This window comes from Triticum dicoccoides, chromosome 4B (assembly GCF_002162155.2).
Source record: "Triticum dicoccoides isolate Atlit2015 ecotype Zavitan chromosome 4B, WEW_v2.0, whole genome shotgun sequence".
NCBI classification, from domain to species: domain Eukaryota; kingdom Viridiplantae; phylum Streptophyta; class Magnoliopsida; order Poales; family Poaceae; genus Triticum; species Triticum dicoccoides.
Window position 1 is genome coordinate 11,483,599 of NC_041387.1, and position 12,491 is coordinate 11,496,089.

Sequence of the window (12,491 nt, forward strand, 5' to 3'; positions counted from 1 at the left end):
TGCTGCAAAACGGCATGCAAAGCACATGTTCCTCTATTGTGGATAATAGTATTTGGTTACTGGGTCTACCCGATGGGAGATGGCTGCTCGGGTTATCTTCAACCGGTTTGGATGGCAGTCATGTAATAGGATAGGCAATTAGTTTTCCTATCTTCTTTAGCCAGCCGGTTGTGGCATTTTATTTCTGGCTAGTCTGTGTGTCGATATGGGCTGCATTTTCTTTGTTTGATTTTGAGACTATGGAACCTTGTATGCACACTTTGCTGCTTTGGTTAATAAGAGGGCCGTATGCATCATTCTTGATGCAGAGGCCGGGGTACCCCCCTTTTCGAAAAAAAAAATCCATGTTCCCAACCTAAAAATCATCATAACTTTTGTAAAGTAGAGCAGCCTAAATCATCATAACTTAGCTTCCATTCAGAAGTTGCTTGCCATACATACTGTATGGTGGGAGCACTGGTAAGCTGGCTTGCCGCCGCCGGTGTCCCTTTCCGGGCGTGATTTCGGTTTCTGGTTTTTCTCTTTCTGGTTTTTTCTTTTTTTCACTTTAGCTCTTAAACTTTTAGTGTTTTGTAATATAGTTTTGATCTGTACCTGAGGTATGTTTCTCTCTCTAGTGTTTTGTAAATTTCGAGCTTTGATTTTTTTTGTACCGAGTTCTTCGGATGCCATCCTAGTGTGTAAATTTGCAAGCACCTTGAAAAGTCTTTCATCTTTGATGCATAAAAAAATTCGATTTTTTCAAATTTATTTAACATTTCATTCAATGTACTGTCCATTTTTTTGAGCGGTTTTGAATGCACTGTTCGTAGAAGAAGAGATGAGCTCGGGGATCAGAGTTGGATTTCCAGTTACTTTCTCACTCCTTTTTTTGGCCAGCATGCAACGAACCTAGCTTGTCCGCACCCCTTTCGATGGCCCCAGATTTTGGACCTCTCCACACGACCACCGCTCCCCACAGGTCAAAAAAGAGCCGCCAAGTGCAATAAACTCGCATCCACCCCGAAGGATCATCGAGGTCGGGCCATGGCCACGAGACTATCCACGCCATGACTTTGACCACCTACGTAGGATGAAGCACACGTCCTGCTCCTGCTACTACTTCCCGGCCGTATAAATGTACTGGCTCGGCCTCATCATCTCTCCCCAGCGCCAACCCTAGAAACCACCGCTCGCGGCAGCTCCAGGTCTCCAACCCCGAGGCGGTCGAGCGGTCTGACTTGTTCTTTATTGGTCGCCATGGCGTGGAGGCAGAAGAACGGCGGCGAGTCGTCGTTGTCGCCCGGCGCCTCGCCGTGCCGCGACAACGAGCGGGAGAAGGTCCCCAGAGGGCACGTCCCGATGGTCACCGGCTGCGGCGCGCGCGTGGTGGTGCCGGTGAGGCTGCTCCGGGACCCGTGCATCGCGGAGCTGCTCGACATGGCGGCGCAGCAGTACGGCTACGGCCAGCCCGGCGTGCTGCGGATCCCGTGCGACGCCGGGCATTTCCGCCGGGTCGTCGACGGCGCGCTGCACAGAGCCGACTAGCCGCCCGGCGTCACTAGAGCATGTGTGAATACGTATGCAGCAGTGCCAGTGTAGAAGAATATATAATTGGATATATGAAGTCTATTATTTGATTGTTCAGTTCTTTTGTACATGAATACACGAGGAACGTGAAAGACAAATTTGTGTCAAATTTGATGTGCTCACTCCACCCGCACAAGAACGATTTCAATTGTGTCGGACGAGACATTGAAACCACAACCCAAATCGGCGATATCCATACTTCCATAGAAGGGTATGTTTAGTGGGACTGGGACTGACGATCTACTAGCGGAGGAGCCAGCAGGCCGAAATCACTATTCTGACCTTTTCAGCAATCTTTGCCACAAAGTATTTCACGATCTGACCCTTTTAGCAACGCCACAGCCCGTGGCAGTGACGGTGATCTGTATGCATGCAGAAGCATCATCAGTGAAGTACTTTTCATCAGTGGAGATCCTTATTCTTCAGAGACACGAGAGAGAGTTGCTTACACTTGCGGGTGCATTGGTTGCAGTCGGAGAGGCCGCCATGGCCGTCGTCGTTGGCGGAGCACAGGAAGCAGCGGCAGTAGTGGCAGACCCAGGAGTCCTCAGGGACCCTCCACGGCGAGGCACTCCGGGTGGAAGGTGGACGGGCAGCTGTCGTAGCACAGCAGCTGTCCGCCGTCTGCGCACACACCGCACGCTTCTTCTCCTGTGTGCTCCTCTCCCGTTCCTTCTCCAGCGCAGCCCGTGCCTTCTGCTTGGCGTGTAAGGTCTTCAGGTCCTCCCCCTGCCAGGCCTCCCGCACGCACTCCAGCAACGACTTGCCGGACTTTAGCAGGAGCCTCTCCCACGGTGCCGAGTCCTCAGAGTCGGCGTGGGACCAGAAGGTCGGGGGTGCCATCGTGGTGTTGCAGCAGGTGCACTGGATGCTGGCCCTAGTCACCGCGCCAGAGGCCTTCGTGGCGAAGCTGGTGCTGTCCACGTATGAGACCTTCTCGTTCTCTTTGAGTACACCAGAGTCGATCAGCCATGTCAGGATGGTGTGCTTCTTGGCTCCGGCCGCCGCCGTGCCGGACGTGCTACTGTTATTCCTGCGAGGCCTCCGGCTCGATGGCACGGCCGAGGCAGAGGCCGTGCTCTTCCTATTCCTGTTGTTGCTTGGAGCCGAGACAGTGTTCAGCTGGTCATTGCCTTGGGCGCCATGGTGCATGCCCGTCGGTCCGCCGGCGTCAGATTTCTTGCCGGGCACCTTCCTGGATTCCGCTAGAGTGCTGCTTCCCTTGGGCGCGCTTGTCTTCCGTACGCCAAGCATCATGGCATTTCGGTCTGGGCGGCAACGCCAACGTGCTTGGCGTTTCCATGTGGGCTGGAAACACTAGCTAGTTTGGCGTTCGAACGTGGATCTGAAACGCGAGCTACTTCGGCGTTTCTATATGGAGAAGAAACGCCACGGGCTGTGGCGTTGCTAAAAGGGTCAGATCGTGAAATACTTTCATGTCGAGTTCACTTTGTGGCAAAGATTGCTGAAAAGGTCAGAATAGTGATTTCAGCCGAGGCAGCAAGGCATGAGAGGTAGCATCGCCGACCGCAGGTGGTTGGCCCTAAGTTTGGTTTGTTGGGTGAGAGGAGGACGAACGGCTCTCGGCTGATGGATCACGGTCGGATGGTACAAAAAAGTTACTGGACCCAAAAAAAAGAGGGAAAGAAATCAGTCCACTGGAAAATAGTCGGCCCCAGTTACAAGTGTCCATCTTTTTTTGCTTTTTGCCACAATGATATCTCTAAGAAAATGTTTTTTTAATGTCAAAGTGATGGTGAAAATTAATAATGTCTAGTTGTGTCCAAGATCTAAATAATAAAAAACATTGTGTCCCTCATGTATTTATCCATAGGTGAAAAAATGTTAGCTTTATATTTCTGCTGCAACCATTGTTGAGGAAATCGTTGACTGGTAGCTGCTCGGTTGGCTGGTAAGTAGGGGATTAATAGTCTAATCAGCAAGTACTCAGTGATCCTATGAGTTGGGATTAATCGGCAAGTTAAATGGTTAGTCGGATGAATTCTTGAACAGGGGTTGCAGCTGCTTTCGGCTTGCGCCGAGACCTTGTAAACTGTGTGGACCCGTTGGTTTCTACCTTGGCTTAATTAAAAGTTGGGACGGGAGGAAACCCCTTTCATTTAAAAAAACATTATGTCCTTAATTAAATAGTTGTTCAAACTTCCTACACTAAGAAACAGGCGTACCAAATCAACAACATAATAAATATGTGGGATCCAATGACATCACTCTGGAAACGTCTGAATTCACACTTTTAGACCAGATCGGTGAAGGTGAAGCAAATTTTCTTTCGTTTGAAAACCTTCGCTATCGAAGATGGCTCAATGTTAAAACGAAGACTGACTTAGTTGGAGAATGCTTCCCAGCGTGTGTCCGATGTCATGGGCTTTTTCAAATCATGTGCTATAAAGACATCGCAGTTGCAGAATTTTTGAATCTCACTGCTGCCAAATGTGATTTCCGAGATGATTTAGTAGATCGTTGACTGATAGCGTGGAACGTTGTACTAGAATGATTAGATTCCATTTAGTTGTCACAATGTTTGAATTTAGAATAGAGCAAAATTCTCAGCCAACTTGATGTACCAGGCTCACGTTCATCTTGATTGTGATCTTGCTATCAATAATGAGGAATAATCCCGTGAAATTATCTCTAGTTTTAAAATTTTCTTGTGATACCCTTGCAAAGGGGTGACTATAATGAGGAATAATCCCGTGAAGCATAACAGGCACATGAGTGAATGGTGTTGCTTTTGCTATAAATATGAAACAAATAAACAAGTTTTCTTTGAATGCATGCAAGTTCACTCGCTCCATATAGTCTTATCTCTCATGTAAGCTCTAACTATATCCAAACTGAAATGTTCCGTGCATGTATGGTAATTGGTTGTGTGGGGTATACAAACAAGGCTTAGCGATTAGAGCACTACAGGGACGGCAAATTTCCAGCCGAAATATGGAGGATGGATCAAATCATCCGTTGGATTCCATCTTTCCGCAAATCAACACCGTTTAAGATGGGCATCGTCCAGATTTTGTCCATAAAGTGTCATGTGCAGAGTACTTTGTAGCGATTTAATCTTGGTGTGAAGGGGGGTCCTCTGTTGGGTGCTATGGTTATGCACGCATTATGTAAAATTGACTTCTTCTCTTTTTTTTGCAATTTTTTTTCGATTTATTCATCTTCAATCATGGCAGTACAACGAATACCAGAAATAATAAAAATTACTTCTTCCAATTATAGGTTGTTATTATGTAAAAATGACTTCTCCATTATAGGTTGTCATTATGCACCTCGTGTTTTTGTATTTTGGGTGTTTCTTGCTTCGGCCTATGGAGCAGCAGCCCATTAGGATAGTTAGGCCCGTACTTAAGCAATGCGGGGTAGATGGTTGTAGACATCAGATCCGATGAGCTAAAAAGTCTGGATTATCAGAAGGGATGACCAGAAATGCAAAACGCAGAGAGGACTCACTTTAGACTCAGTTTTATTGTTCTAAATATCCCCGTCAAAAAGTCTATCCTTAGTGATTTCTCAAAAAAGAGAACTTCTTTTATGGTTCACAGTAGCGGCTTGTTAATCCCGAATACCTCTTATATGCAACTTTTTACAGAAAATTTGTTAAAGAAATATATATATAGTGAGAACAAATTTCAACTCCCTCCGTCCTAAAATAAGTGTCTTGAGCTTAGTACAAATTTGTATTAGAGCTAGTATAAAGTTAAAACACTTATTTTAAGACGGAGGGAGTATAATTTTGCGTAAGGAAAAACTACAGACAAGTGAAAACAGCCAACAAACCGTGAGACGGCAAACTGCGGTACCTCATGTGGTTAGTTTTGCGTAAGAAAACACTACGTGTGTGAGTTCATAAGGTTAAATGTACGTGCATGTATATAAGTATGTGCGTTTGTAGGGTGTTAAAAACCCGGAAGACCTGACTTGTTCAACCATGCGCCGAACCTACGTACTGCGCACCACTTGCCGTAAGACTACACCGCACCGCTATAGGTCAAAAAAAAGAAGCCGCCAACTCCAGGTGCAATAAACTCCCATCCACCCCGAAGGATCATCGAGGTCACGACTATCCACGCCATGACGTTGACCGCGATTCTTGGAGCGTGTGTTACATGGGACCCGTCTTGTTCCCCCATATATATGTACTGGAGCAGCTCGTCATCTTCATCTCCCCGTAGCCGCAACCGATCGAAGAAACCCAAGCCTTCAAGCTCGAGGCGATCAATCAGCCATTTAACCTGTCCTATTCTTCTTGATCGCCATGACTTGGGGGAAGAAGGACGGCGGCGATTCGTCGGCGTCGCCCGGCTCCTCGCCGTGCCATGACGACGAGCGGCACAAGGTCCCCAGAGGGCACGTCCCCATGGTCACCGGTTGCGGCAAGCGCGTGGTGGTGCCGGTGAGGCTGCTCCGGGACCCATGCGTCGCGGAGCTGCTTGACATGGCGGCGCAGCAGTACGGCTACGGCCAGCCGGGCGTGTTGCGGATCCCATGCGATGCCGGACACTTCCGCAGGGTCGTCGACGGCGCGCTGCACAGAGCCGACTAGCCGCCCGGCCTGACACGTCAAGGAGCATGCATGTGTGGAGCTGCCTGTACATATGCAGCGTCGACAGTGTAGATGGATGTATATATGTAGGTGGATATATACGTATATAGACATGCATGGTCAAACCAAGAGCATTAAGGACCACCCTCGCGGGCGAACCAACCTGTGATTAGATGGTTAGAGGGACTGTGGTATTCCCAGCCCATCAGGGTTTAAATTCTGGTGCTCGCATTCGACGAGGTGCTTGCGGTGACTTCGTAAATTTCAAGATGATATGCCGGCTCAGTCTTTCGGAGGTGCTCATAGGGATAGGGCGTGCGTGTGTGCGTTCATAGGATTGAGTGTATGCGCGTGTATATGAGCCCTTGCGTCTGTACTGTGTTCAAAAAAAAAGACCACCCTCGAGGACAATTTTGTGAGGTTACAATAAATAAATAAAAACAAATGTTTGATGGCTTCATCATGGCCACACATGAAGCAGCTGTGACTATTCCCAGTCGAGCCTTGTGAAGCATTTTAATCATCACCTACAAAAGGATTTTGATTATCAAAAGCATCTTGAGCTTCCACATCCTTCTATACCCTACCAGGGTCAGGCCTTAAGCCGTAAATATAGATCTCGAACAGTAAATGATACTCTCCCCGTCCCATAATATAAGAGCGTTTTGACACTAATGAGGGTGTATCTCGCTATCAATTCTCCAAGTCACCCTGTCAGGATCATCAGTAAAACAACATCATCCACCAAAGCTTTTAATTATTCAAATAAGTATCACCCCTCAAAGTTCTTATGAATTGCAGACAATCCCAGCCTTCAGATTCACCATGATGACAGTAACTTTCTTAGAGAAGCACACCGTATATAATCTGGGGAATCTGACAGCAAGAGGAGTATCATCTATCCAAATGTCTTCCCATAACAGAGATTTTTTTTTTTCATCTCCAAGTACTCTCTTGGCAAATCTTTGAAAGATACTATTGACTTTAATCAAACCTTGCCAGAAGTGGGATCCACCAGATTCTGCACCCATACTTGAGAAGGTCTGACAAAGTACGTTTCTTTTGTTAACAGGTTCTGCCACACACCATTAGTGTTTTCTAGTTTCCAAAGCCACCTGCAAAGCAAGCATTGATTCATAGTCTGAGGATCTAGAACCCCAAGACTAGGGATGAAAATGCAGTGGAAAGTTTCCGCTTTTCCGGAGGCAAAACGAAAACGGAGAGGAAATATGAAAACGGAAACGAAAATTTGCAAAACGGAAATGGAAATGAATTTTTTTATGCGGAAACAGAAACAAAAATGGAATGGTGTTTTCTGGTGGAACAGACGTGGAAACATAACTTTCCGTTTCCGTGAATATGGAATTTTCATTTCTGCTATAGGCCCATGGCTACTTTGTGGCCCATCTACCAAACAACACACAATGACACAATGAGTAGAATGAGAAGAATAGATCATTTGAGGACCAACTTTTACTACCACACACTCAACTAGACCCTATACGGAATTGTCATGTGTTACTACAATACTACCCTGTTGCTAACACAACTATATTATTTTGTAGCCATGTGAAAAATCCATAAATTTGTTTGCTTTTTGTCTGTATTTCTCTATGATTCAAGGGGAGTTTTAAGTTCCGGTCAACACACAGTTTTGTTTCCGTGTCCGCTTTGTATTCACTTCGTGTTTGTTTTCGGTACTATCTGTTTTCGTATTCGTTTCCGGGGTTTCTGTATTCGTTTCCGCTTCTGCAAAAAAATATGAAAACAAACATGATAGCACCCGGTTCCGTCCGTTTCCGCGCCGTTTTCATCCCTACCCAAGACCACCACATTCTTTAGGTAAACAAACAATAGGCCAATTGATCAAGTGATTTTTTTTTTGGAAACGGAGGCAAAAGCTTTGCCTCATTTCATTAAAAAGAAGGGGGATAACAAAGTCTGCAAATGGTCATTAGTCCTCACACGAATGGAAATACCAAAAGCCTACTCCCGCGGCATTATAGAACTCAAATGTGTTGCCCCCGCGATCACCCAAAGTCTCGCCTCTGCCTTAATGGCCTCGACCAACATATTTGGCAACCTGCACACGTGCTGGAAAACCTTCGCGTTTCTCTCTTTCCAGACCTCCCAAGAGACGAGCATGATGAGCGATGCAACCGCCTTCCTCTTGTGACCATGCCGAAGGACCACCGCCGCCCACCACTCCTTGACCATGGGGATCCCGCTCCAGGCTACAATATCCACCTCCGGGGCGTCCACCCAATCTCTAACCGTGCTCCAAATGCAAATTGTGAACCTACACTTGAAGAGAAGATGAGTTACAGTCTCTTGTTCCCTCTTGCACAGCTGGCACCCTCTTGCACAGCTGGCACAAGCTGGAGTTTAGCCATCCTCTTCTTTGCAGCCGGTCTGCCGTCCACATTTTATCTTTGATAACTAGCCAGGCAAAGGACTTGCACTTAGGTGGGGCCAGTTCTTCCACACAACCTTGGTCATGTTTGATACAACAACGCCCTCAAATTGGGCCCTGTAGGCCGAGGCCGAGGAATAAAGTCCGTCGGTGGTGAGGTTCCACCTGATATCATCCGGGAGAGCATCCTGATATTTCTTTTTTATTTTGACTGTCTTGCCAAACCATTCTAGCTCTACTAGAGTTCATCTTCTCCAGGAAACCTTAAAGGAAAGCATAAATGATGGAATGCTGCTAAGACAGACATTGGTCAAAGTGACCAGGTCTCCAATCTCTACTCTTAATATCTCAGTTGGTAGGTCGCGTTCCGGGTTTTATTTTCGTCCCACCTCATCCGGTCTTTTTTGGTACTTCTTTAGTACTTCCTCCGACCTCCCCCTCAGCCGTAAAAACCCCGCGATCGAGTCCCGCACACGCCCAAACTCCCGTCGTTATCTCTACTCCTAATGGAGCAGTTGGTAGCCTTGTACGGTTTATTTTCGTCCCACCACTTTCAACCGTTTTATTTCGCTGGTTTTTTTCGTCCCTCCCCACCCCACCGGTTTAGTTTCGCGTCACCCTCTCACACAACGAAAAAAATCTTAACGGATCATAACTTTCCATGCTGGTGCAAGTTATTTTTAGTAATGTCTTTATGTGAAGGAATCAATCACGATCAATCTCTAAATATCAAATCTAAATTAATTAACCTTACCTTAAATTGCCCAATCACATTAATTAGGAAACAAAATAACCGATTTTAAGAAAATATCTACTCTTAATGGAGGGTATTACATACCAAACATAGGTACGTCATTAGCTCGCTTCCTTCCCTTCGTCCCTCAGTCCCATGCTCGTGGCGCTGAAGTGGCATCGACAGGCGATGGCGGCGAGGACAGCACGTGGCAGCCCCTGAAGCACGAACACGACTGCACCTCGGGTCTGCCGTCTCCCAAGATATGGGTGAGTTCTCGTGATGCCCACCCTAAACCCTCACGTCCTACAAATTCCTCAACCTCTACCATCTCAATTTCGTCCATGCTCTGATCCAAATGATGATGCAGCTCCGGCCGATTGACAATGGAGGTTTGCCATCCTTCCTCTCAGCACCCACTCCTGGAGGAACGACACGCCATGCCGATCGAACCCGGTCGAGATCACTCACCAAGATTGCTATTCGGAAGAAGAGTGGGACGGGATCTGCACTTTTGTTAATATAACATATACTTGTGCAGGTGCAGGTTTTGTTTTAAAAATCCAATTTGTTTATCCTTTTTTGGCTGAAATTGTTTACTAATTATGTCATTGGTTTTATTTCTTCTAGATGTTGTATATTCTTGGATTGAAGGGACTGTCTGACAAGGTGAAAGAGCTAATCTCTACTCCTAATGATCATGGGCTAATCTCTACAGTTTATTTTTGTCCAGTTTTTTTCGTCCCACCTCCACCCCCTAGCCAGCCCCACCCCTCGATCTTCTCCAAGTTTCCGGTTTTCTTTTTTCATGCAGGAAATCAGGACACAATCTATCTTTCCTTTAATGCACATCTCCCCGGTAAAAAAATCAGGACACTATCCCCTCCTTCCTATTAACACTAACACACATTTCTTCTGAAAATCTGGGACGTAATCTTCTCCTTCCCACTAATCTCTCTTATATGGCTTCCCATAATTATGTCGGTCCTTCTCAGTTTGATATAATTCAATTTGGACGAAGGACGCCAGAGATTAACTTTCGCTGGCAGAGAAAGAGACTAAGGATTGATTGGTTTTAAACATTGGATTCGGTATTAGCTTAACATCTGCAGGAACAAGACGACCATAGGAAAGGCTGGCTTGCTCGACCTGCATGTTTCCTGTATATTCATTCTCTCTTCAATTCTAATACAGTCCAATTGATCATTGTATATTTATCTAATCATGGTTCCTATATCGTTTTGTATGGCTACGTGATGGGTCGCATCCACATGGGGGAATATCGCAGATTGGATCGGAAGCAGGCCGCACAGATGAACCACCCCACCTCGTTGTCTGCCTGCACGATCTCCATTAATATCCAGCGCCGCCTCTCAAGTGGACGACCTGCATGTCGCCAACAACACCACTTACCTCTGCGCTCCGACCAAAGATAATTGTCCAGGTGAGGGTACCTCGCCGCAGGCCCGCAACAGTTGTCGTCACTGTTGATTATTCGTACTTAGATTAAGTTTCAGGCTCAGTCGTCTCTGTCGTCACTCGTCAGCGCACAGACGATGGGTTGGTGCCATACTATCATGTGGCATCTCCGTCGTTCTGGGCCGGGAAGATAACAGATTTTCAGAAAACAAATAATACATTTTAACCTAACTTCCTTAAATTATGCAAATCAATCGATTCCTTTTATTGGTTCAATTTGTCTTAGGAAACAAATAACAGATTTTTAGGAAACAAATAATACATTTTAATCTAACTTTCCTAACTTATGCAAATCAATCGATTCCTTTTATTGGTTCAATTTGTCTTAGAAACAAATAACAGATTTTCAGAAAACAAATAATACATTTTAATCTAACTTCCTTAAATTATGCAAATCAATCGATTTTTTTATTGGTTCAATTTGTCTTAGGAAACAAATAACAGATTTTTAGGAAACAAATAATACATTTTAATCTAACTTTCTTAACTTATCTAAATCAATTGATTCCTTTTATTGGTTCAATTTGTCTTAGGAAACAAATAACAGATTTTCAGAAAATAAATAATACATTTTAATCTAACTTCCTTAAATTATGCAAATCAATTGATTCCTTTTATTGGTTCAATTTGTCTTAGGAAACAAATAACAGATTTTTAGGAAACAAATAATACATTTTAATCTAACTTTCCTAACTTATTAGTGAAATTTATTTTAGGAAACAAATAACAGACACGTTACAACTTTCCTCCCAATAAATAGTTTCTTAACATTTGCAAACTTTCCTAATCAGACACGTCACAAACGGGCAGGTACTGATATCACGTTATCCAACAATAAAACCCCATTTGCATAGAAATCAGTTCAAAAATCCTAACTTTCCTAAATTTTTACCTTTCCTTGATAACAACAAACATTTTCTATGTTTTCCATCGATATTAGCATTTTTTTGAACTGAGATCTCCAGGTTATGATTTTTTTTGTGATTCTTTCCAATTGTGACCTCTCCTTCCACTCCGGCTCCTTGTCGGATAAACACCTCCACCACAGCCAGGTGACACCGCCCCAGACCTCCTGCCTCTCCACAACTTCTCCGCCACCTCCTTCTCGTACTCCATTAACAATCCCTCCGCCACATTTGTCCACGGCGGTGTCGAGGGCATGGTGCAGAAGCGTACCAGCGGTAGAGCAGCGCATAGCAACAGGAAGCAACACGCAGTAGGTGAGGCTGAGGGGGCGGCCGGCAGAAGATGGCCATGACTGGAGGCGGCGCGAGGCAGGGGGGCAGCAGACGGGGCGAGCGCAGCCAGCGAGAGTGTGGCGCGCGACCAGGGTGTGTGTCGCGCGGGGCACAGTGGTGCGGTGGCTGCAGCGAGCGCGATCGACGCGGTGTAGCACGGGCGTGGGCATGGAGAGGGAGTGGCCCCGCGGGCGCGGAAGAAGAGCGGAAGGCTCGGGCATGGGCGTGCATAGGAGCGGGCATGTGCCACGGGGTCAATCCGAGGAGCTCGGTGGCTACCCCTGCAATGGCCATGGCGGACGGCGGTTCTCGGCCACGGTGAAATACCTAACGAGAGCAAACGAGAGGGGAGACAAGGGAAAGGCAAGAGGAGATCATGGCGGTGTCAATGGCGCCCTAGGCGAAGACATGGGAGCTCGGGGCGGCGCGGATCGAACGGCAATGTCGCAGTGGCCCAAGGTTGAGGAAGACGGCAGCGACATCGATGCGGGG

General features: G+C 46.2%; 2 protein-coding genes across 2 annotated transcripts; both read left to right on the plus strand.

Annotated features, from left to right (window-relative positions):
* Positions 1-1,033: 1,033 nt before the first annotated feature.
* On the plus strand, positions 1,034-1,643 carry LOC119293189 (auxin-responsive protein SAUR71-like). The gene has a single exon (XM_037571738.1). It carries the CDS (start codon positions 1,240-1,242, stop codon positions 1,525-1,527), a length of 288 nt encoding a protein of 95 aa, XP_037427635.1. The 5' UTR covers positions 1,034-1,239; the 3' UTR covers positions 1,528-1,643.
* Positions 1,644-5,848: 4,205 nt separating this feature from the next.
* Positions 5,849-6,136, plus strand: LOC119295995 (auxin-responsive protein SAUR71-like). Its single transcript, XM_037574415.1, has one exon. It carries the CDS (start codon positions 5,849-5,851, stop codon positions 6,134-6,136), a length of 288 nt encoding a protein of 95 aa, XP_037430312.1.
* Positions 6,137-12,491: the final 6,355 nt, after the last annotated feature.

Excerpts from the sequence above, each read along its gene's own strand:
- LOC119293189 (XM_037571738.1), top strand. The coding sequence starts at position 1,240 with ATGGCGTGGAGGCAGAAGAACGGCGGCGAGTCGTCGTTGTCGCCCGGC.
- LOC119295995 (XM_037574415.1), top strand. The coding sequence starts at position 5,849 with ATGACTTGGGGGAAGAAGGACGGCGGCGATTCGTCGGCGTCGCCCGGC.